Source organism: Oncorhynchus clarkii, chromosome 14 (genome assembly GCF_045791955.1).
Source record: "Oncorhynchus clarkii lewisi isolate Uvic-CL-2024 chromosome 14, UVic_Ocla_1.0, whole genome shotgun sequence".
NCBI classification, from domain to species: domain Eukaryota; kingdom Metazoa; phylum Chordata; class Actinopteri; order Salmoniformes; family Salmonidae; genus Oncorhynchus; species Oncorhynchus clarkii.
The window spans coordinates 31,512,219-31,536,766 of record NC_092160.1 but is presented as its reverse complement, the minus strand read 5'-3'; the positions used below and the strand labels follow the sequence as shown (position 1 = coordinate 31,536,766).

The 24,548-nt window shown below is 44.5% G+C and overlaps 1 protein-coding gene across 1 annotated transcript in view; it reads right to left on the bottom strand.

Moving 5' to 3' along the window:
* Window positions 1–24,548, bottom strand: part of LOC139366074 (FERM and PDZ domain-containing protein 3-like) — a 224,388-nt gene that overhangs the window by 26,470 nt on the left and 173,370 nt on the right. Inside the window, exons 3-7 of the mRNA XM_071103162.1 lie at window positions 6,812–6,924; window positions 6,458–6,618; window positions 6,087–6,189; window positions 5,542–5,587; window positions 2,400–2,504 (exon numbers count right to left, since the gene is read on the bottom strand). Coding sequence (XP_070959263.1) covers window positions 2,400–2,504; window positions 5,542–5,587; window positions 6,087–6,189; window positions 6,458–6,618; window positions 6,812–6,852 — 456 coding nt within the window. The 5' untranslated portion in view covers window positions 6,853–6,924. The remainder of the gene's footprint in view (window positions 1–2,399; window positions 2,505–5,541; window positions 5,588–6,086; window positions 6,190–6,457; window positions 6,619–6,811; window positions 6,925–24,548) is intronic.

Below are 24,548 nucleotides of genomic sequence, written 5' to 3'. Positions count from 1 at the left end.
CATCTCTCTCTCCCTGTATCAGGCCTCCACCCAGGGGAGGAGGAGCATCTCTCTCTCCCTGTATCAGGCCTCCACCCAGGGGAGGAGGAGCATCTCTCTCTCTGTATAGGAGGGGTCTACATGCAGTCTAATCTAGGCTATAGGTGAGATCTATGGTATTATCATGTGTGTTATTGATCCCTCTTAGCCCCCAGGCTGCTGTGTGTGGGTGTGTGGGTGTGTGGGTGTGTGTACGTCATGCATGAGGGGATGCTTACTTTCCTGGTAATGAAAGGCAACGAGCCAGTAACTCTCCCGTTAGCTCCCCGCAAACTCATGTGTTAGAGGCTCCCCAGTTATCCCTCCTGTTAGAGGCTCCCCAGTTAACTCTCGTGTTAGAGGCTCCCCAGTTATCTCTCCTGTTAGAGGCTCCCCAGTTAACTCTCGTGTTAGAGGCTCCCCAGTTATCTCTCCTGTTAGAGGCTCCCCAGTTATCTCTTGTCTTAGAGGCTCCCCAGTTATCTCTCCTGTTAGAGGCTCCCCAGTTAACTCTTGTGCTAGAGGCTCCCCAGTTATATCTTGTGTTAGAGCCTCCCCAGTTATTTCTCCTGTTAGAGGCTCCCCAGTTATCTCTTGTGTTAGAGGCTCCCCAGTTATATCTTGTGTTAGAGGCTCCCCAGTTATCTCTCCTGTTAGAGGCTGACCAGTTATCTCTCCACCCCCATGTGTGTGTTCCCTACAGGTTGTAAACGTGTCCAGACTGGCAGGGAAATGTAAACTTGTGTACTCATTGATTCCACTCTTACGACTTGTTAGCAACACACACCAGGGCAGCATCCCAAATGTCATCCTATTCCCTATTTAGTCATCTTATGCCCTTTTGACCAGGGCCCACAGGGCTCTGCACTATATAAAGAATGTGATTTGGGATGCATAGAGATGATGTTGAAACCAAGCAGCTGAAGCCTAACTTGTTATTCATAAATTGCATAACAAGCTGTCAATAGGAACAGTGAGAGATAAGCTTGTTGGCTTCACTGTAGAGCCAACTTCTCTGGGCTTTGAGAAGAGAACTCAGCCTGCGTCCAAAATGGCACTATATTCCCTATATAGTGCACTACTTTTGACCAGGGCACATAGGGCTCTGGTCAGAAGTAGTGTACTATGTAGGGAATAGGGTGCCATTCGGGACACTTATTCAGAGCTCAGAGACAGTAGGGAGAGGGCTTTCACAGCCATGCAGGGACTTTACATGTCTGCTCTCAGCCAGCCTAACACTGTAACGCTGCTGCTGCAGCTCAATTCGAAATGTGTCCAATGTTTAACAAACATCTTAGAAACAGTTTAGAGGCGCAACCTGTGCTATATCAGAGAGAGGGGACATCGATCTGGAGGAGAACAATTTATAATCAAAAGCTGCACTGTGTTGGACCCAAGGCTGTTTTGTATGGTGCAGGTAGTCAGCTACCCAAAGAGGAAGAGGATGTTCAGCCATGTTTAATCAGCCGGGAGACAGGCCCAGACCCAAGGTAAAGAGAGAACAAATGAAAGAGAATGTTTTAGAGAGAAGTGGAGAAAGAATGAATAGTGAGAGAAATTGGTTTAGAGAAAAATAGAAAGAGTATTAACGATTTAGAAAGCAAGAACAACATAGAAGAAGACATAAATGGAGAGAGAGATGGAAAGAAGAGTGCAGGTGTGAGAGAAGGATCACCAGCGAAGTGGTACTTAATGAGTCTGGGTCACTGAAGGATCACCAGCAGAGTGGTAGTTAATGAGTCTGGGTCACTGAAGGATCACCAGCGGAGTGATACTTACCGAGTCTGGGTCACTGAAGGATCACCAGCAGAGTGGTACTTACTGAGTCTGGGTCACTGAAGGATCACCAGCGTAGTGGTACTTAATGAGTCTGGGTCACTGAAGGATCACCAGCGTAGTGGTACTTACTGAGTCTGGGTCACTGAAGGATCACCAGCAGAGTGGTACTTACTGAGTCTGGGTCACTGAAGGATCACCAGCGTAGTGGTACTTAATGAGTCTGGGTCACTGAAGGATCACCAGCGTAGTGGTACTTACTGAGTCTGGGTCACTGAAGGATCACCAGCAGAGTGGTACTTAATGAGTCTGGGTCACTGAAGGATCACCAGCGAAGTGGTACTTAATGAGTCTGGGTCACTGAAGGATCACCAGCAGAGTGGTACTTACTGAGTCTGGGTCACTGAAGGATCACCAGCAGAGTGGTACTTACTGAGTCTGGGTCACTGAATGATCACCAGCAGAGTGGTACTTACTGAGTCTGGGTCACTGAAGGATCACCAGCGAAGTGGTACTTAATGAGTCTGGGTCACTGAAGGATCACCAGCAGAGTGGTACTTACTGAGTCTGGGTCACTGAAGGATCACCAGCAGAGTGGTACTTACTGAGTCTGGGTCACTGAAGGACACTTGTTCTGAAAAGCGCACTTTGGGCGGGTTGGTTCTCAGATGGGCCTTCTTAGCTGCACTTATAAAGGCTGACTTAGGTGACTAGAAGAGAGGAAAGACAAAGACATTTAGGGTTTATTAACGGCATTAACAATTCATATTAAGCAAATTAGAAACGTTAGTTAATTCTTTGGCTACCTGCCGCCCGAAAAGTGCTTTTGAAACAGACTGTTGATACGAGAAATCCTAGTAGTACAGTTGCCATGCAGCCTATAGAGGTGATTGTGTTCAGTAGCACTGCACTGGGAAGGGTTATGGTTCTATGTGGAACCTTAATGACTCAAAGAACCCTTTGAGCCCAATGGTTATTTTAAGTTCAAAAAAAGGGTTTATTCTTTTTTTTGTGATAATTAAAGGTTATGAGGTGATGTAAAGTACTTAAGTAAAACTACTTAATTTTTAAAGTTTATTTTATTTCACCTTTATTTAACCAGGTAGGCTAGTTGAGAACAAGTTCTCATTTACAACTGCGACCTGGCCAAGATAAAGCGTAGCAATTCGACACATACAACAACACAGAGTTATACATGGAATAAACAAAACACACAGTCAATAATACAGTAGAACAAAAGAAAACAAGAAGTCTATATACAGTGAGTGCAAATGAGGTGAGTTAAGGAAATAAATAGGCCATGGTGGCGAAGTAATTACAATATAGCAATTAAACACTGGAATGGTAGATTGGCGAGTCGGCCCGAGAATTTAACCCTGTGGCACACCCATAGAGACTGTCAGAGGACCGGACAATAGTCCCTCCGATTTGACACACTGAACTCTATCAGAGAAGTAGTTGGTAAACCAGGCGAGGCAATCATTTGAGAAACCAAGGCTGTTGAGTCTGCCAATAAGAATGTTGTGATTGACAGAGTTGAAAGCCTTGGCCAGGTCGGTGAATACAGCTGCACAGTAATGTCTCTTATCGATGGCGGTTATGATGTCGTTTAGAACCTTGAGCGTGGCTGAGGTGCACCCATGACCAGCTCTGAAACCAGATTGCATAGCGGAGAAGGTATGGTGGGATTCGAAATGGTCAGTGATCTGTTTATTAACTTGGCTTTTGAAGACCTTAGAAAGACAGGGTAGGATAGATATAGGTCTGCAGCAGTTTGGGTCTAGAGTGTCACCCCCTTTGAAGAGGGGGATGACCGCGGCAGCTTTCCAATCTTAGGGAATCTCAGACGATACGAAAGAGAGGTTGAACAGGCTAGTAATAGGGGTTGCAACAATTTCGGCAGATATTTTTTAGAAAGAGAGGGTCCAGATTGTCTAGCCCGGCTGATTTGTAGGGGTCCAGATTTTGCAGCTCTTTCAAAACATCAGCTATCTGGATTTGGGTGAAGGAGAAATGGTGGGGGCTTTGGCGGGTTTCTGTGGAGGGTGCCGGGCAGTTGACCGGGGTAGGGTAGCCAAGTGGAAAGCATGGCCAGCCGTAGAGAAATGCTTATTGAAATTCTCAATTATAGTGGATTTATCGGTGGTCCTACTTAAAGTCCTACTGAAGTCGTATTTTTGTGGATCTGTACGTTACTGTACTATTTATGTTTTTGACAACTTTAACTTTTTTTCCACTACATTCCTAAAGAAAATAATATACTTTTTACTCCATACATTTTCCCGGACACCCAAAAGTACTAGTTACATGTTGAATGTTTAGCAGGACAGGACAATGGTCCAATTCACACACTCATCAAGAGAACATCCCTGGTCATACCTACTGCCTCTTATCTGACCGACTCAATAAACACAAATTCTTCGCTTGTAAATTATGTCGTTGGAGTGTGCCCCTGGCTATCTGTAAATGATGTCAGAGTGTTGGAGTGTTCCCCTGGCTATCTGTAAATGATGTCAGGGTGTTGGAGTGTGCCCCTGGCTATCTGTAAATGATTACAGAGTGTTGAAGTGTGCCCCTGGCTATCTGTAAATGATGTCAGAGTGTTGTAGTGTGCCCCTGGCTATCTGTAAATGATGTCAGAGTGTTGAAGTGTGCCCCTGGCTATCTGTAAATGATGTCAGAGTGTTGAAGTGTGCCCCTGGCTATCTGTAAATGATGTCAGAGTGTTGGAGTGTGCCCCTGGCTATCTGTAAATGATGTCAGAGTGTTGAAGTGTGCCCCTGGCTATCTGTAAATGATGTCAGAGTGTTGGAGTGTGCCCCTGGCTATCTGTAAATGATGTCAGAGTGTTGAAGTGTGCCCCTGGCTATCTGTAAATGATGTCAGAGTGTTGAAGTGTGCCCCTGGCTATCTGTAAATGATGTCAGAGTGTTGAAGTGTGCCCCTGGCTATCTGTAAATGATGTCAGAGTGTTGAAGTGTGCCCCTGGCTATCTGTAATGATGTCAGAGTGTTGGAGTGTTCCCCTGGCTATCTGTAAATGATGTCAGAGTGTTGGAGTGTTCCCCTGGCTATCTGTAAATTATGTCAGAGTGTTGAAGTGTGCCCCTGGCTATCTGTAAATGATGTCAGAGTGTTGAAGTGTGCCGCTGGCTATCTGTAAATGATGTCAGAGTGTTGAAGTGTGCCCCTGGCTATCTGTAAATGATAATAAGAATAATAATTGTGCTGGTTGGATAATATAAGGAATGTAAAATGATTTATACTTTAACTTTTGATACTTAAGTATGTTCTAGCAATTACATTTAGTTTTGATACTTAAGTATATATATACTGGGTGACTTTCACTTTTACTTGAGTCATTTTCTATTAAGGTATCTTTACTTTTACTCAATTTTGACTTTTGGTTACTTTTCCACCACTGAATGTACGGGAGGCGGCTCATTAGATTATTTTTGGGCGTTGTTTGTTCACAGCTCTTTTTGTGCAACTGTGAGTGAGTGTGTCATTCCATTTGATCAAATTTGTTGTTTTACACTATTAGAGAGAGAATGAGAGAGAGAGAATGAGAGAGAGAATGAGAGAGAATGAGGGAGAGAGAGAGAGAATGAGGGAGAGATCTGTATGTGTTGTTGCTTTGTGTGTGAAAGGGAGACATGGAGGGATACAGAGATACAGATAGAGTTTGAGAACTTCAAGGAGAAAAGGCGTGAGAGAGTAACGGTGAGAGAGAACTTTGTATTGTTACCTGGTGAGGCTGCAGCACAGTGAGAACTATGGAGTCTTTGCAGCATCTATAGAGAGGACAGAAAAGAGGAGAGGAGTATGGAGTGGATTAGGTAACACCAGGTCTGTGGCATTGGAAGAAACTGTCCTGTTCTTATCTGCTAGACCTCCTCTCTGTTCTCTGTGTTCTCAATGACTCATCTGTCTCATTATGTTTCTATGGAACACATGAGGCTTAGAGACAGACTATTTCTCCATGAATTTAGCCTTCAAACACACAGAACGATCCCCGCTGTACTGCTGCTGCTGCATTTACTGCAAATATTCTGCTCTTATGTGTTGTGTGAGTTCACACATTGAAAGAACTCAGGAAAACATTCCCACCAAAGTTTGTCCTGTCCTAGACTCACATAAAGTGTAGGCTATAGACGAATAACAATCTAGAGACACATTGCGTTGGACTCGACTCATTCCTTATCTCCCCCCACCTCCCACCCCTTACCTTCCTAACCAAACCCACCGCCCTCCTCCCTCCCCCCTCCCCTGTGGTGATATAAAGGATGTTACCTTACAAGGTCTATGACTCTCTCCCGGGAAGCCTCGCTCACCACCTCCTCATTGATGGCCAGGATCTGGTCTCCAGGGAGAAGCTTGCCGATGGACGGGCCGTCTGGGACAGCACACATACACACACAGGCAGAGGAACGCTTAGTCTATGAGTAATGGACACACAGACAAAGACATCAAACTGACAACACTCATATATCATCTCTCTCTCTCTCTATCTCTTGCTCTACCGCTCTATCGCTCTCTCTCACACACACACACACACACACACACACACACACACACACACACACACACGCACACTCACGCACGCACACGCACGCACACGCACACGCACGCACACGCACACGCGCACACAGTTCCCTACCTACCTGCAGAGACAGAGCGTACAATGACTGGTCTCTGGCTGCCTGCTATGAATCCGAAGCCTTGGCTGGGGTGGCGCTGAATGCAGACCTGTCGAGCTGAAGCTGGGCCAGGAGTCAGGCTACCACTGTCCATACCATCCTGGCTCTCTTCTAACATCGCAGGGCTGCACCGGGAACACACAGACACACACACACACACACACACACACACACACACACACACACACACACACACACACACACACACACACACACACACACACACACACACACACACACACACACACACACACACACACACACTCAGAGTATGTAGAAATGTGTTGTGACCCTACGTAGGGAGGGAGTGTAGTGTACCTGTCACATGTGTTTGTGTGTCCATCCTGGACCTTGGCCATCCCCTGAGAGGAGGGAGGAGCATGGGACGGGGTCTCACAGAAAGGAGCTCAGTCTGATTCTCAATCATTCACCTGAGAGAGGAGGATGGACAGAGGAGGGATGGAGTGGGTAGGGCATTATATATGTGATGGAGTGGAAGGGGGAGAAGGAGGGAATAACATTAGAGATTGAAGGGGAACAATCACATGACTGAAGCAAATTCCAACAGAGCCTATAAGATTAAAGCCTATAAGACTTGCCGCAGAGTAAAAAACTCAATTGTTATAGGCCAGGGGTATTCAACTCTTACCCTACGAGGTCTGGAATAGACCAGGGGTATTCAGCTCTTACCCTACGAGGTCCTACGAAGTCCAGAGTTCAGTTTGAGGGGTATAATCTAGGCTATTTGTTGTTATGAAACCACCATCCATTTTATTTCAAGCAAGCTACATTTGTGGTCTAGCCACAAAACAGCATGGCTTCTACACAAGGGCAAAAAATACTATTTTGAAGTTGAAAGAAGCGATATCACTGAACACACTCTCCATCTGGGTCCCAAATGGCACCCTATTCCCCTAGGGCTGTAATCAAAAGTAGTTCACTACGTAGAGATAGGGTGCCATTTGAGATGCCACCTTTCTCCACATCTCCAACACACTCAATAGATCGCGTTCTACACTGAACAAAAAGAGTAACACAACATGCAACAATGTCAAAGATTTTACTGAGGTAGAGTTCATATAAGGAAATCAGTCAACTGAAATAAATTCATTAGGCCTATGGATTTCACATGACTGGGAATCCATATATATTTCACCTTTATTTAACCAGGTTGGCCAGTTGAGAACAAGTTCTCATTTACAACTGCAACCTGGCCAAGATAAAGCAAAGCAGTTCGACACAAACAACAACACAGAGTTACACATGAACAAACAAACGTACAGTCAATAACACAATAGGAAAACATCTATATTCTGTCAACGAGAGCGTACAGGTCGCAGTGGTGGGTAGTAAATGGGGCTTTGGTGACAAAACGGATGACACTGTGATAGACTGCATCCAATTTGCTGAGTAGAGTGTTGGAGGCTATTTTATAAATGACATCGCCGAAGTCAAGGATCTGTAGGATAGTCAGTTTTACGAGGGTATGTTTGGTAGCATGAGTTAAGGAGGCTTTGTTGCGAAATAGGAAGACGATTCTAGATTCAAATGGTGGTCACAGATACCTTAAAAAAAGGTAGGGGCATGGATTAGAAAACCAGTCAGTATGTGGTGTGACCTCCATTTGCCTCATGCAGCGCGGCACATCTCCTTTGCATAGAGTTGATCAGGCTGTTGATTGTGGCCTGTGGATGTTGTCCCACTCCTCTTTAATGGCTGTGCGAAGTTGCTTGATATTGGTGGGAACTGGAACACGCTGTCGTACACGTTGTTCCAGAGCATCTCAAACATGCTCAATGGGTGATCTGTCTGGTGAGTATGCAGAATAGTGTACATATCCTTGTGACAGGGGGCCGTGTATTATCATGCTGAAACATGATGTGATGGCGACGGAGGAATGGTATAACAATGGGCCTCAGGACCTCGTCACGGTATCTCTGTTCATTCAAATTGCCATAGATAAAATGCAATTGTGTTCATTGTCCCTAGTTTATACATGCCCATACCATAACCTCACCGCCACCATGGGGCACTCTGTTCACAATGTTCAGGCCAGTTGGACGTATTGCCAAATTCTCTAAAACGATGTTGGAGGCGGCTTATGGTAGAGAAATGATCTTGGCAAAGGAGAAATGCTCAGTAACAGGGATGTAAACAAATTTGTGCAAAGAGATACGCTTTTTGTGCGTATGGAACATTTCTGGTATCTTTTATTTCAGCTCGTGAAATATGGGAACAACACATTACGTGTTGTGTTTATATTTTTGTTCAGTGTAGTTTCTTCCAAACCTTCTGACTCCAGATAAAGAATGTACACAGGATTGAACAGAAGAAGAGAGAGTGTGAAAGAGGATTTGAGGATGTAAACAGAGAGAGGGAGTGTTTACATGCACTGCAGGCCTTTTTTTTTAAAAATACATCTGTCAGAAAGCAAAGCACTTAAAATCTGTGTAAGGCAGAACAACTGAATGAACCTAGCTTTTAATGGCTCTAGTGATGAAGAGGCAGCTGAGGTCAACAACAACAACAACAACAACAACACATTCTCATTTCCAGACGCCTGCGTGGGAGTCAGAGTTAGAGGGACGGACAGAGAGGATACACATAGATGAAGAGGGATCGAAAGAAACGGTGATATACCATTGTTTTATCTCCTTTTAGTGAGCTGCATATTCTGACAGTGTCTGCCTACAGATGAGATGCTGAATGGATTTTGAATGGGACAGATTGCATCTGGAGGACTAGCATCAGACAGAGAGAGAAAGAGATAAAAGAGAGAGAGAGATAAAAGAGAGAGAAAGAGAGAGAAAGAATGAAAAAAGAGAGAGACAGAGAGAGAGAGAGAGAGATACTAGAGAGAGAGAGAGAGAGATAAAAGAGAGAGAAAGAGAGAGAAAGAAAGAGATATAAGAGAGAGATAAAAGAGAGAGAGAGAGATACAGGAGAGAGAGATGAAAGAGAGAGAAATAAAGAGATAAAAGAGAGAGAGAGAGAGATACAGGAGAGAGAGAGATACAGGAGAGGGGGAGAGAGAGATTCAGGAGAGAGAGAGAACAGAGAGTGAAAGAGAGAGAGAACAGACAGAGAGAGAGAGAGAGAGAGATAAAAGTGAGTGAAACAGAGAGAGAAAGAAAGAGATAACAGAGAGATAAAGGAGAGTGAAAGAGAGAGAGAAAGAAAGAGATAACACAGGGAGATAAAAGAGAAAGAGAAAGAGAGAGAGAGAGAGAGAGAGAGAGAGAGAGAGAGAGAGAGAGAGAGAGAGAGAGAGAGATGGAAAGTGAGAGAGGGAGACAGATAAGGAAAAGTTAAATGTTATTCAGATACTGATGATCCATTTTACCCACAGTGTCGGGTCTGTGGAGAGGCATAGATAAATACAGGGATGACAAGCCATCAATACATGAGCACAGGTGATTCAGTGGAGTCAATGGTTGATATTTATGGTCTGTCACATTTGTTTTTCCTGATAACGACAGAAGGGCATTGGAGGAAAATGTCACCTCTCCAATCACAGCGCAGCGTTAATGATCCCTGACTAATCTATGACAGGCGATCAATTGACGATTTATATCCATTTCAAAGATCTCTCGTCAAGGGAGAGACTCATTATAGCAGTATGCTAACAATTAACTAAAAGGATTATAAAGTGTGTCCCAAATGACACCCTTTCCCCTTTATAGTGCACAACCTTTATAGGGGATATGGTTACATTTGGGAGGAAGACATAGCATGATATCAACCTAGCTAGCACATTTGGTTTCTTGGAAATTGTGGGAACATATGTTTTTGGTTTCACATTGGTTGTGGGAGTGAAGTATACGTTTCGTGACCGGGAAAACAGAACAGAAGTGAAAACTGCGCCTGTACTGGGAATGTAAATTTTTTAGGTTGCAAGGAGGTTCTGACAACGTTTCTGGGAGGTTTTATTAACGTTCTGAGAATGTAAGTTCTCGGTTATTTTTCGTTTTTTTAATAACTTCCTGAAAACTTACACTGAATGTTTTAAAGACATTGTCATGTTATTTTGGCTTAACTCCAAGCATAGATAGATGACATGGAGATTCATTTTAGCCCTGATCATGCAAACACATTCTGTTGTTGTTGTTGTGACATGGTATCACTGAGATTCAAACCTATAATCTTCTGTTCTTTACTCATGGTATTAGTCCACAAAACCACCAGGATGGAGCTAGCATGCTATATATTTTTTCCCATGTAAAGGTGATCATTTTAGTCTATTCAAACAGACCGTATTTCAAAAGAAAACACACCAATTAAGATCAGGTGTGGCCAATTAGTGGGCACAGCCAACACACCTAAACACACTTCACAAGATAGAGGATATTGAGAGTTTTGCTGATGTTTAAAAAGAAATTTATATGTTTTTAAATAAGCATTATGTTTTTTATAAAAAGTTTTCTAAATGTTCTCGAAACAATTTGAGGACATGACTTTAAATTATGCTGGACTACTGAAACGTGTGACTAGCAACTATCTATCCTGTACCATTCCCAAAGGGTTTATGGGAAGGTTGTAGGCAAAATAACCATAGGACAACCACGCTCTCACCAAGCTCTAACAAACATGGTACTTAAAACGAAGGCTTCCCTGTCAGTATACAGACTGCGTCCTCACTGGTTCCCAGCAAACAGTGAACGTTCATACATTAGGTAACCATATATTGTTTGCTGGGAAGTTGTTTTCAGGAACTTGTGAAACTCCTGATGTATAATGTTTGTTGTTTATGGTAATTCAGGCTGAAGTGTGAAGGTATTTAAGTCCTAACTGTTGCTTAGACTCTCTTTGATGCTATGTATCGAGAATCACCAGCTGTTGTTGCAAAACCTACTCATATTCTGTGATTAAGCACTTGTGACTAAGTAGCCTATAGCTGTCACAATGTAATTGTTCTTTCTCTCTACCCCACTCTTTCTTTCTCTCTCGGCACCCTGCCACCTCCCACCCTCCCATCTGCAATATCGCTCCCTCTTTCTCTCCGCCCATTCTCTCCCCTCTCTCTCTTTCTCTCCGCCCATTCTCTCTCCCCTCTCTCTCTTTCTCTCTGCCCATTCTCTCTCCCCTCTCTCTCTTTCTCTCCGCCCATTCTCTCTCCCCTCTCCCTCTCTTTCTCTCCGCCCATTCTCTCCCCTCTCTCTCTTTCTCTCCGCCCATTCTCTCTCCCTTCTCTCTCTCTTTCTCTCTGCCCATTCTCTCTCCCCTCTCTCTCTTTCTCTACGCCCATTCTCTCTCCCCTCTCTCTCTTTCTCTCCGCCCATTCTCTCCCCTCTCTCTCTCTTTCTCTCCGCCCATTCTCTCTCCCCTCTCTCTCTCTTTCTCTTTGCCAATTCTCTCTCCCCTCTCTCTCGTTCTCTCTGCCCATTCTCTCTCCCCTCTCTCTCTTTCTCTCCGCCCATTCTCTCTCCCCTCTCTCTCTCTTTCTCTCTGCCCATTCTCTCTCCCCTCTCTCTCTTTCTCTCCGCCCATTCTCTCCCCTCTCTCTCTCTCTCTCCGCCCATTCTCTCTCCCCTCTCTCTCTCTTTCTCTCCGCCCATTCTCTCTCCCCTCTCTCTCTCTTTCTCTCCGCCCATTCTCTCCCCTCTCTCTCTCTTTCTCTCTGCCCATTCTCTCTCCCCCCTCTCTCTCTTTCTCTCTGCCCATTCTCTCTCCCCTCTCTCTCTTTCTCTCCGCCCATTCTCTCTCCCCTCTCTCTCTCTTTCTCTCTGCCCATTCTCTCTCCCCTCTCTCTTTCTCTCTGCCCATTCTCTCCCCTCTCTCTCTCTTTCTCTCCGCCCATTCTCTCTCCCCTCTCTCTCTCTTTCTCTCCGCCCATTCTCTCTCCCCTCTCTCTCTCTCCTTCTCTCCGCCCATTCTCTCTCCCCTCTCTCTCTCTTTCTCTCCGCCCATTCTCTCTCCCCTCTCTCTCTTTCTCTCTGCCCATTCTCTCTCCCATCTCTCTCTTTCTCTCCGCCCATTCTCTCTCCCCTCTCTCTCTTTCTCTCCGCCCATTCTCTCTCCCCTCTCTCTCTTTCTCTCCACCCATTCTCTCTCCCTCTCTCTCTTTCTCTCCGCCCATTCTCTCTCCCCTCTCTCTCTTTCTCTCCGCCCATTCTCTCTCCCCTCTCTCTCTTTTTCTCCGCCCATTCTCTCTCCCCTCTCTCTTTTTCTCTCTGCCCATTCTCTCTCCCCTCTCTCTCTTTCTCTCCGCCCATTCTCTCCCCTCTCTCTCTCTTTCTCTCCGCCCATTCTCTCTCCCCTCTCTCTTTCTCTCTGCCCATTCTCTCTCCCCTCTCTCTCTTTCTCTCTGCCCATTCTCTCTCCCCTCTCTCTTTCTCTCCGCCCATTCTCTCTCCCCTCTCTCTCTTTCTCTCCGCCCATTCTCTCTCCCCTCTCTCTCTTTCTCTCCACCCATTCTCTCTCCCCTCTCTCTCTTTCTCTCCGCCCATTCTCTCTCCCCTCTCTCTCTTTCTCTCCGCCCATTCTCTCTCCCCTCTCTCTCTTTTTCTCCGCCCATTCTCTCTCCCCTCTCTCTTTTTCTCTCTGCCCATTCTCTCTCCCCTCTCTCTCTTTCTCTCCGCCCATTCTCTCCCTCTCTCTCTCTTTCTCTCCGCCCATTCTCTCTCCCCTCTCTCTTTCTCTCTGCCCATTCTCTCTCCCCTCTCTCTCTTTCTCTCTGCCCATTCTCTCTCCCCTCTCTCTCTTTCTCTCTGCCCATTATCTCTCCCCTCTCTCTTTCTCTCCGCCCATTCTCTCTCCCCTCTCTCTCTTTCTCTCCGCCCATTCTCTCTCCCCTCTCTCTCTTTCTCTCTTTGGTTCCTCGCCCCTCTCTCCGCCCCTCCTCTCTCTCCATTTTTCTCTGCTCCCTCTTCACCGTCGGGAGGGAAGGAAACCCATCCTGTCGCGTCATCATGGAGCCTCATAGGGATTGGTTATCCATCAGTGGTCTGTGACGGCTGTATACCATTATGCATGTCAATGGCTCCTCCACACCGCCCTGCCAGGGCTGGGTACCATTATGCTTGTCATATCTACTCAGCACCTCCCCTTCAGCCCATCCCTGCCAAGAAAGGAGGCAGGATTTGTGTCCTGACCAAGGAGATAGCATAAATATCCCTGCCAGGAGAGGGGGCAGGATTTGTGTCCTGACCAAGGAGATAGCATAAATATCCCTGTTAAGGAGAGAGAGCCCACACTTATCCTCTCCAGCCACAGACATTACTCACTGGGGCCAGAGCCCGGAGTCCAGTGGCCATTACCTCGGAGCCAAGAGCCAAGAACCCAGAACTTGGAACCTGTAATCTATTCTAGAACCTATAGAACAGGAGCCCAGTAAGTGTCAGACATACATTCCCTGCTTTTCCAAAAATCCATGTTGGACGATTCCGGATTCCCTACTTTATTCCCCTCTGATTATGGGAATCTTCTAACTGGGATTTCTGGAAAACCTGGGATTTTTGGAAAAGTTACCGGAATTTTGCAACAATCTCTGAGTTCAGCAGGCCAGTTAAATAAGATCTCTGGTGTTCAGCAGGCCAGCTAAATAAGATCTCTGGTGTTCAGCAGGCCAGCTAAATAAGATCTCTGGTGTTCAGCAGGCCAGCTAAATAAGATATTTGGTGTTCAGCAGGCCAGCTAAATAAGATCTCTGGAGTTCAGCAGGCCATCTAAATAAGATCTCTGGTGTTCAGCAGGCCAGCTAAATAAGATCTATGGAGTTCAGCAGGCCATCTAAATAAGATCTCTGGTGTTCAGCAGGCCAGCTAAATAAGATCTCTGGTGTTCAGCAGGCCAGCTAAATAAGATCTCTGGAGTTCAGCAGGCCATCTAAAGAAAATCCCTAGTGTTCAGCAGGCCAGCTAAAGAAGATCTCTGGTGTTCAGCAGGCCAGCTAAATAAGATCTCTGGAGTTCAATGCGCTTGTGTTCTGAATGAGTGAACCCAATCCTTTCCCTTCACTGTTTGATTGACAAATGTATTGACAAATGGATGTTTAATCACAAGCCACAGCTGGCAGCCACTGAGCTGGAGTCAGCCCATGATTCACTGAGTATAAAGAAACAGTTTTAGGTTATTTTCTGTTCAATACCTCATGCTACAATCACTGTGTTCAGTGCTCAATACCTCATGCTACAACCACTATGTTCAGTGTTCAATACCTCATGCTACAATCACTATGTTCAGTGTTCAATACCTCATGCTACAATCACTGTGTTCAGTGTTCAATACCTCATGCTACAACCACTATGTTCAGTGTTCAATACCTCATGCTACAACCACTATGTTCAGTGCTCAATACCTCATGCTACAATCACTATGTTCAGTGTTCAATACCTCATGCTACAATCACTGTGTTCAGTGTTCAATACCTCATGCTACAATCACTATGTTCAGTGTTCAATACCTCATGCTACAATCACTGTGTTCAGTGTTCAATACCTCATGCTACAATCACTATGTTCAGTGTTCAATACCTCATGCTACAATCACTATGTTCAGTGTTCATTGACATATGGGACTTCCTCCTAGGAGTAAAGGATCGAGGCTAATACTGTGAGGAAACGATAGGATGTGAGAGGGAGGAAGAGAGAGAGAGAGACAAAGAGAGAGAGTGGAAGACAGAGACAGAAAGGCAGGCAGCTGGAGGACACAGAAGCAGATAAACAACAATCCGGTAACATCGAACGACCTTTAGTGAGCGAGAAGGCCCCGGAATTCTGTCAAGAACCACCTCCCCTAGGGCATCAACAAGCCCGGTCGTTTCCATGGTTACCACAGCGCTAGCTCGACAGTGGGGGAGCATGATTATTATTGTTATTTGGGGCTGCTAATAATTGTCCTGTTGCACACAGTGTATAATGAAAATGTGTTTCTTGCATATCCCAACTCCCCCCGAGACACCCGCATAGAGTTCTCAACCAGGGTCACCATTGTACAGTGCCCCTCAAGCAATTAGGGTTACGTGCGTTGCTACAGCAACAGATTTAACACCTTGTCAGCTCCAGGTATTCCAACCAGAGGCCTTTCGGTTACTGGCCCAAGTTCGAGGATACCTCCCACCACGATGATTTGATTGTAGTGATGGTGATAAGGAGTGATGATGGTGATGAGGCGACAGCTAGGTTAGTTTACAGACGACTGCCTTCACTTGGCTGCTTCACAGACAGTCCCCCCTACAGCCAGTGTGGCCAGATGCTCAAACATCCCTGAGCACCAGAGGCACAGACCAAACCAATCCATTCTGCTTTTGTACCCAGGCAGGCTGTGCCCTGTGGTGCTGCCTCAGGGGGTGGCTAACCCTTCTGTGGGGAGACCGGAAGACTGGGAGATGGAGGAGAAATTCACCATCTCTGACCTTTTACGTTTAATACACTCTGGAATATAACAGCTGTAAATTTGGCAATGGTACAACTACAGATGTCGGATCTTAATTTGACCCGTTTCGTCGCAGGAAGAAAATAATCCTGCAGCAGGAGGATTTTAATATCTGAAGAAGTATTTAGATTCGCTGCCAGGGGGGCGTTTGTATACAATGCAGTACCGTACCTACATTGTACTTTAGACTGCAGGTCCACTGGCATCCAGTTCAAGTAGCCTACGTAGGCTACGTGCAGGCTACAGCACGTCTTGTGTGAATTCTTATGTGGATTATAATAAATTGACATATTATTAGGGGGTAGATCTATTTTTTGTTAGGGAAATTATATATATATATTTTTTTATCAATGCAAGCAATAGGCAGAATAAATGATTGTTGGCCTCTGTGCCTGGTTTTCCAGCAGTTATATCCGTGGACTCTCGCACACATTTGCCAGAGTTTGAATCCAGTCCGCTGCCCTTTGGCCTTCCCCTGTCTTTCCAACACTGTTCTATCTCTTCAAAAACATTGCCAAAGGAGTGGGAGCCCCACTCATTAAACAAATTATTATTGGACAAATAAAATGTTGATTGTGACCGCACGTCCAACATAAAACATGATTATAAATAATACAAGGTAGGCTAAATTGGTTCATAGAGCACGCACAGACCTACCAAGCAACAATAGATGCTATGCTAACTGATATATAAAGCAACAATAGATGCTATGCTAACTGATATATAAAGCAACAATAGATGCTATGCTAACTGATATATAAAGCAACAATAGATGCTATGCTAACTGATGTATAAAGCAACAATAGATGCTATGCTAACTGATATATAAAGCAACAATTGATGCTATGCTAACTGATATATAAAGCAACAATTGATGCTATGCTAACTGATATATGCTAACTGATTCCACCATTGAAAGAGAAAACAAACAAATAAATAGAAAATAAACTCAGTGCTGAGATTTCTGAGGTGGAAATTAAAAACCTCAGAGGACTTGAGCCTTGAATACATTGCAAGTGTGCTGTCTCACTTTTGATTAACGCATTGAATGAGTGAAGGAGTTTCACCATCGGATCTTTCATTGTTAAATTCATTTATATAGCCTAGAGGTGTAGTGGTGCCTGGAGAAGTGGTTATGCTCTAATTTTGCAAAAAAAAAATCGCAAAGCACCCTGTGTTCAACATTCAATGAGAAACAGTGACACATAACGCTCTGAATTACCTAACATGATGAATCACATATAGGCCTTTCACAGTCAGGCTTACCCAATTTGTACTGTGCAAGTAGGCTAATAGTAGGCCTACTATTGAAACAGATCAACTGAGTCAGGTTTTCAAAGTCACACTTTTTTTTGATAGAAAATCATCCAAATTGGATGTTCTAAATTCACAAAAATTCCTAATCCAAGTTAGGAGGTCTGGGAAAACATTTGATTGTAGGTACCCTTCAAATCAAGTGCAGGCACCTAGCATTGTTGTTCGTTTAGCAGTGTTTCTGTAGCACATGAGATGGAGTTTGCAAAACAAATGGCCAGTGGATGGATGAAACTAATGATGTTATCATTCTGTCAGGTAAGCAGGCTAGTTAACATTTAATTGAGAAGGTTTTGGGGAATGTCTTTCCATCTATCCACCAGAAGATGGCCTACCATGAGCATCAACATATTTTTCCTGTTCCTTAATTGTTCAAAACCTGGATGTTTTACTTCATATTATGAGGCATGTCTAAGCTTGCTTTAAAGTAGCCTATAGTCAATATCCCACCATCTATTGGTTTTATCTAAACTTTATTTTGCAGGCATTATCAGGCATTATCAGGCATTATCACGCATTATCAGGCATTATCAGCCATTATCCTAGTCACATTAGCATCCCATGATACTTGTTGCATCTTTAGATCTCCCCTATTTAAGCATTTTTTACGGATATTTCCATCTCTGTCCATGACCGCTCGCATTAGCGCTGTGCATTTTAGAACAGTTTTTCCCTGCAAATAACATTATGGAACATTCACAGTCAGGCCTACCACCATGTGCACATGTGAAGAAATAATACATGATCAACTTCTTAAGCGAAACATTCTGATCTGTTCCATCAGCCCTATTAATTGATACGGCACATACCTACCGTACTATGATACGCATCATGGGGATTAAGAAGTGAGCATATGCAATGCCCACTGAAAAATAAGTGGGTATATGGCGTAGCCTAAACGTGCATATACCCTCCACTGCACCACTGCTATATCCTACATTAGGCCCACAAATTAACTGCATTTGTTTCAATGTTTCAGGAAGTAAAACAAATAGTCTAATAATTTACACATCAGAAAAGTGTCTCAGCACAGCGAAAACGTTTTAGGATTAGGCGCCAATGCATCAACGTTTTGCCAGCTTTACAAAATTAAATATTAAAGCCACGCAATGTAGGCTTTCGGTCCACAACAAGGATGACTTCAAATGCCTTTATGAAACTGAAAGTAGACTACAGTAGGCCTATGCCACTGTGGCCGGAGCATAACAGTTTAACAATGGAATTTTCACCTACTGTAGGGGCCATCCACACCAAAGACCATAACTATATTGACTAATTATTCATAGCCTAACTATTAAACACGGGCAAGCATCCACTCTGGAGGAAAGTTTATCGTTCTACAGAAGGCCAAATTCTGTCAATCAACTCAGCTTATTAACTCAGCCAGAGAAACTCAAACAACCTCGGTTTTCATACCTTTCACTATGTGACAATGGATAGGCTTAATGGGTAGCCTACGGAACGTCCTGGAAAATAATCAGATAACAAGGGTCCTATTGCAGCAATTGATGTTACTAGATTATCACCAGTTGATGTCTCCATCAACCATCAATGCAAGCAAAATTCACCCTCACAGCTGATCTCAATTGCAACCATTATTATTCACCTCATTATCACTCATTATCATTGAAGATGTGTTTTCCTTCTGGTTGGTATTATCATCGTCAAAATGCAGTCCTTTTTGCCTCAGGGCGACGTATTCATTTGACAAGTATTCTGTACAATAGAAATAAAGTATTTCCTCGTTTACCATGGCGATTTACCCAGCACTTGTCTAAATGGAAACTAATGTTGGTGTAGCGTACTGCTGTTATTTTTATTCGTTTCTTATTTAGACTATGTTGTTATCCATTAAATACAAGTGTCTGGTCATTTCTTATCAAGATCTGGGGATATATATCCCTGGATAGTCCATATTGAAATGTTTTACTAAATCAAGTCAATCAGGAGTTATTTGTGCCAGACAGGCGTGGGCCTGAATCAAACCCATGCAGACATGGTAGGCCTATATGTGCATGCTGAAGGCAGAGGCCTTAACCACTAGATCAGCCCAGGCCACGATTGAATACAGCCCGACAGGATGCTCTCAATGGTGCATCTGTAAAAGTTTATGTGGCTCCCTTCAGGAGGAGACAATCACCTCGCCCATCTTCCCCATTATCCCCTGTGTATTTATACCTGTGTTCTCTGTTGGTCTGTTGCCAGTTCATCTAGTTTGTTCAAGTCAACCAGCGTTTTGTGTCTCACCTCCTGCTTTTTCCAGTCTCTCTTTTCTTGCCTGTCCCTGACCCTGAGCCTGCCTGCCGTCCGGTACCGAGGAAGGTGAAGAAGGTTTTTGATGCCCCACTCTATGGGAGAGACGCTAATCTAGCCCGCACAGTGGCCGACTGTGCAGTGGATTTCTACACATTGGCAGCGGAGAGTGCGTGAAACCCGGAAGCATTGTTCAACATGTTCCTGCACAGCGTCATGGAGGAGGTTAAGGACGAGCTTGCGGCTCGGGAGTTGCCCACGGATCTTGACTCCTTCATCGCTTTGACCGGTGGGCGATTGCGGGAACGACGGATGGAGAGGGAATTCAACGCCACTCACATTACTGATGAATGTGATGTTCTGGTGCCTCTAGGTCCATTCAGAAAGCTGATTGAGGACCTTATTACTGATGAATGTTATGTTCTGGTGCCTCTAGGTCCATTCAGAGAGCTGATTGAGGACCTTATTACTGATGAATGTGATGTTCTTGTGCCTCTAAGTCCATTCAGAAAGCTGATTGAGGACCTTATTACTGATGAATGTGATGTTCTGGTGCCTCTAGGTCCATTCAGAAAGCTGATTGAGAACCTTACTACTGATGAATGTGATGTTCTGGTGCCTCTAGGTCCATTCAGAGAGCTGATTGAGGACCTTATTACTGATGAATGTGATGTTCTGGTGCCTCTAGGTCCATTCAGAGAGCTGATTGAGGACCTTACTACTGATGAATGTGATGTTCTGGTGCCTCTAGGTCCATTCAGAGAGCTGATTGAGGACCTTACTACTGATGAATGTGATGTTCTGGTGCCTCTAGGTCCATTCAGAAAGCTGATTGAGGACCTTATTACTGATGAATGTGATGTTCATGTGCCTCTAGGTCCATTCAGAAAGCTGACTGAGGACCTTATTACTGATGAATGTGTTTTTCTTCCTTCTTGCATTTCGTATTTATATGTTGATGTGTGTACTTTCTAATTTATATAATTCAGGGCTCATCTGTAAAAGAGACCTTGGTCTCAGTATTACTCCCTGATAAAAGAAATGTTCAATATTTTGTTTATTTTTTATTAGGTGGCCATGATGGTATGAGCTGCAATGTACAGTATATGAATTTGCTTGATTATTAATGTTATCCAGTACAGGACAGACAATGTGTTATAACTGGGTTATCTCTGATTCTGATTTATGACTTTTTTCAATATCAAGTAGTTTCCTGGTAGCGTTCCAAGCAGAGATAAATTCAGCAGAAGTATGGAGTTAGGGCCATGTCTACATCCCAAATGGCACCCTATTCCCTAATTAATTCACTACGTTTGATCAGGGTCCATTGGGCTCTGGTGAAAAGGCTGCCAACATTTAGCATACAATTTACTAAATCCTTAAATCTGTATTAATCCTGTTAGCTTCATGAAAGAAGGCACAGTAATCTGCTGTAAGGTGAGACTTCCCAGACAAACAAACGCACGCACGCACGCGCGCGCGCACACACACACACACACACACACACACACACACACACACACACACACACACACACACACACACACACACACACACACACACACACACACACACACACACACACACACACACACACACACACACACTCAGAGTATGTAGAAATGTATTGTGTGTATGTTGTAGCCACCTCCTGTCCTTCATTTATTTTCAATTGTAAGAGGTGATGAACTTTGCAGAAAAGGAGAAGGCCAGAGAGCTTTGTGAACTGCTGTGATAGATTCTCAGATAGAGAGAATCAGGTGATCCTATCGACTGGGGCCTGCCTTACCTAATCCTTTTTGCCTACTCCAAAGGGCTGGCTGAGGCACTCCCATTGAAAGCCTGCAAGATTCAAGCACCATTCATATAATTCAGTTTGGAATGGAACTGATCATAAACCTAATATTGTGGGTTTCTAATCCACCCAGGGTTAAATCTGTTCAATATCGATGAAAACCTTTCACTATAAATGGAATTGGCTTTGCTCAGACAGTGGGCTTTCCAACTCTGTATTCATGAAATCTATTAGTTTCCTTCTCTACTTCCATTTCTCTATCTCTTCCTCTTATTCAACCCTCTCTCCACCTCTTTTTATCAGTCTCTCTCTCTCTTTATCTCTCACTTTCTCTCTCTCCCACCATTGCTTGAGCTGTGATAGACAGCACTTTAATGAACTAGACTCAGAATCCATCTCAGGGAGGCACACTTGGCATCCTCAGAGAGAGAGGGAGAAAAAGAGGAAGAGATGGAGAAAAAGAGAGAGAGGTGGAGAAAAGGAGAGAGAGACTGAGAAAAAGAGAGAGATGAATGGAGAGAGAGAGAGTGAGAAAGAGAGATGAAGAGAGAAGTACAGGCATAGACAGAAAGACAGAGATGGACAGACACAGAGATCTGCATTTGTCCATAGTATCTAATGGGTAAAGATACAGAGATCTGCATTTGTCCCCACTGTCTAATGGAGTAAAGACATATAGAGCTGTATTTGTCCATACTGTCTAATGGGGTAAAGAAACATACTGTAGCTAAAGATCTAGATCCAGCTGTATGCTGGCTCTCCCTCTCTCCCCCTCTCTCCACCTTTCCCTCTGGCTAGCTCTCTCTCTGGCTCTTCCTCTCTCTCTCCCACTCTCCACCTCTCCCTCTCTCTCCCTCTGGCTTTCTCTCTATCTGGCTCTCTCTCTCTCTGGCTCTCTCTTTCTCTGGCTCTCTCTTTCTCTGGTTCTCTCTCTCTGGCTCTCTCAATTCAATTCAATTCAATTCAATGGGCTGTATTGGCATGGGAAACATGTGTTAACATTGTCAAAGCAAGTGAAGTAGATAATATACAAAATTAAATAAACAATACAAATGAACATTAAACATTTTTCAAAAGAATAAATACAAATGTCATATTATGTATATATACAGTGTTGTAACAATGTACAAATGTTTAAAGTACACAAGGGAAAATAAATAAGCATAAATGAATCAAATCAAATTTATTTATATAGCCCTTCGTACATCAGCTGATATTTCAAAGTGCTGTACAGAAACCCAGCCTAAAACCCCAAACAGCAAGCAATGCAGGTGTAGAAGCACAGTGGCTAGGAAAAACTCCCTAGAAAGGCCAAAGCCTAGAAAGAAACCTAGAGAGGTTGGGTTGAATATGGGTTGAATTTACAATGGTGTTTGTTCTCTCTATCTGGCTCAATAGCTCTCTCTCTCTGGCTCTCTCTCTCTCTGGCTCACTCTCTCTCTAGCTCACTCTCTTTCTCTCTCTCTCACAAGCTCTCTAGCTCTCTCTCTGGCTGTCTCTCTCTTTGCTCATTCTTCTCTACCCCTGCCTGACTGCTTTCATGGTCTGCATACCAGGCATATCTCTCTGTACTCTACCCAGTTAGACTTACCTTCCTCTCTCCACACTAATGGCTCCCCCACCAGGTCCAGATGGCATCCATTTAGGAAGTACAGCTGAGTGATTCCTCACTTTTGCTTTCTGAGCATGTTGCTCTACCTGTTCTCCCCCCGATGCTTCAGCCTGAGTGGAGGCCTGAAAATGGATCATGCCAGCGGGCAAAGGTGACAGGCCCACAGCGAGTGATTGATGGAGCGGAGAACGAGTAAAACCATTCTGGCTGTAATTAGAGTTTGGAAAATGCCAGTGAATGTTTAGAGAGTGAGAGTTGGTGATGGAGACGCTTGGATAACTTTTCCTTTTCCTTCCGTTTCGTCTCCCAGAGCAATTATTACACAGCCCATTTCCAAAATGACACCCTATCCCTATATAATACATTGGGCTCTGGTCAGAAGTAGTGTACTGTATAGGGTATAGGGTGCCATTTCAGACGCACCTGTAACCGAAGTGAAATGGCTAGCTAGTTAGCGGGGGTGCGCGCTAATAGCGTTTCAGTCGGTGACGTCACTTGCTCTGAGACCTTGAAGTAGTTGTTCCCCTTGCTCTGCAAGGGCCGCGGCTTTTGTGGAGCGATGGGTAACGATGCTTCGTGGGTGACTGTTGTCTGTGTGCAGAGGGCGCCCGGTTCGGGGCGAGGGGACGGACTAAAGTTATACTGTTACACAGCCACAGTCTCCTCGTTTGCTCTGTTTAATCTCAATCTGCTGAGCACAAACAAGTTGGCTGTCCTAATTAGCTTATGACTCAATAAGTAATGGCAAGGGAGCCGGGCCTAGACCCCTCTGTGATGCGGCACGCTCTGGCTGTGACGTTCAGACACCTGTTACAGTTCAATTAAGGGAAAGATCAGACATAAAGTCATTATCTTGTCTCTCAGAGTGACTAAAATAGAGTTCCCAGAAACAGTGGGAAAGGGCTACACTTCAGTGTGTGTGTGTGTGTGTGTGTGTGTGTGTGTGTGTGTTGAATAGAAGGGTACTGATAATGTCAACAGTGTGAGCTGTATGCTGACGCAGCATCACCAACCATGCCAGGCTATAGTCCGACCCTGCCCCAAGCTCCCACACATCAACATTCATCTGTTCTGCTCTGTCCTGTCCTGTTCTGCTCTGTCCTGCTCTGTTCTGTTCTGATCGGATATGTCCTGCTATGTCCTGCTCTGTTCTGTTCTGTTCTGATCTGTCCTGCTCTTTCCTGTTCTGTTCTGTCCTTCTCTGTTCTGTTCCGCTCTGTTCTGCTCTGTTCTATTCTGATCTGCTCTGCTCTGCTCTGCTCTGTCCTGTTCTGTTCTGTTCTGATCTGATCTGTCCTGCTCTGCTCTGTCCTGCTCTGTTCTGTTCAGATCGGATATGTCCTGCTCCGCTCTGTCCTGCTCCGCTCTGTCCTGCTCTGTTCTGTTCTGATCGGATCTGTCCTGCTCTGTCCTGCTCTGCTCTGTTCTGATCGGATATGTCCTGCTATGTCCTGCTCTGTTCTGTTCTGATCAGATCTGTCCTGCTCTGTCCTGCTCTGTTCTGTTCTGTTCCGTTCTGATCTGCTCTGTCCTGTTCTGTCCTTCTCTGTTCTGTTCTGATCTGTTCTACTCTGTCCTGTTCTGTCCTTCTCTGTCCTGATCTGTTCTACTCTGTCCAGTTCTGTTCTATTCTGATCTGTTCTACTCTGTCCTGCTCTGTTCTGATCTGTTCTACCCTGTCCTGTTCTGTTCCATTCTGTTCTGCTCTG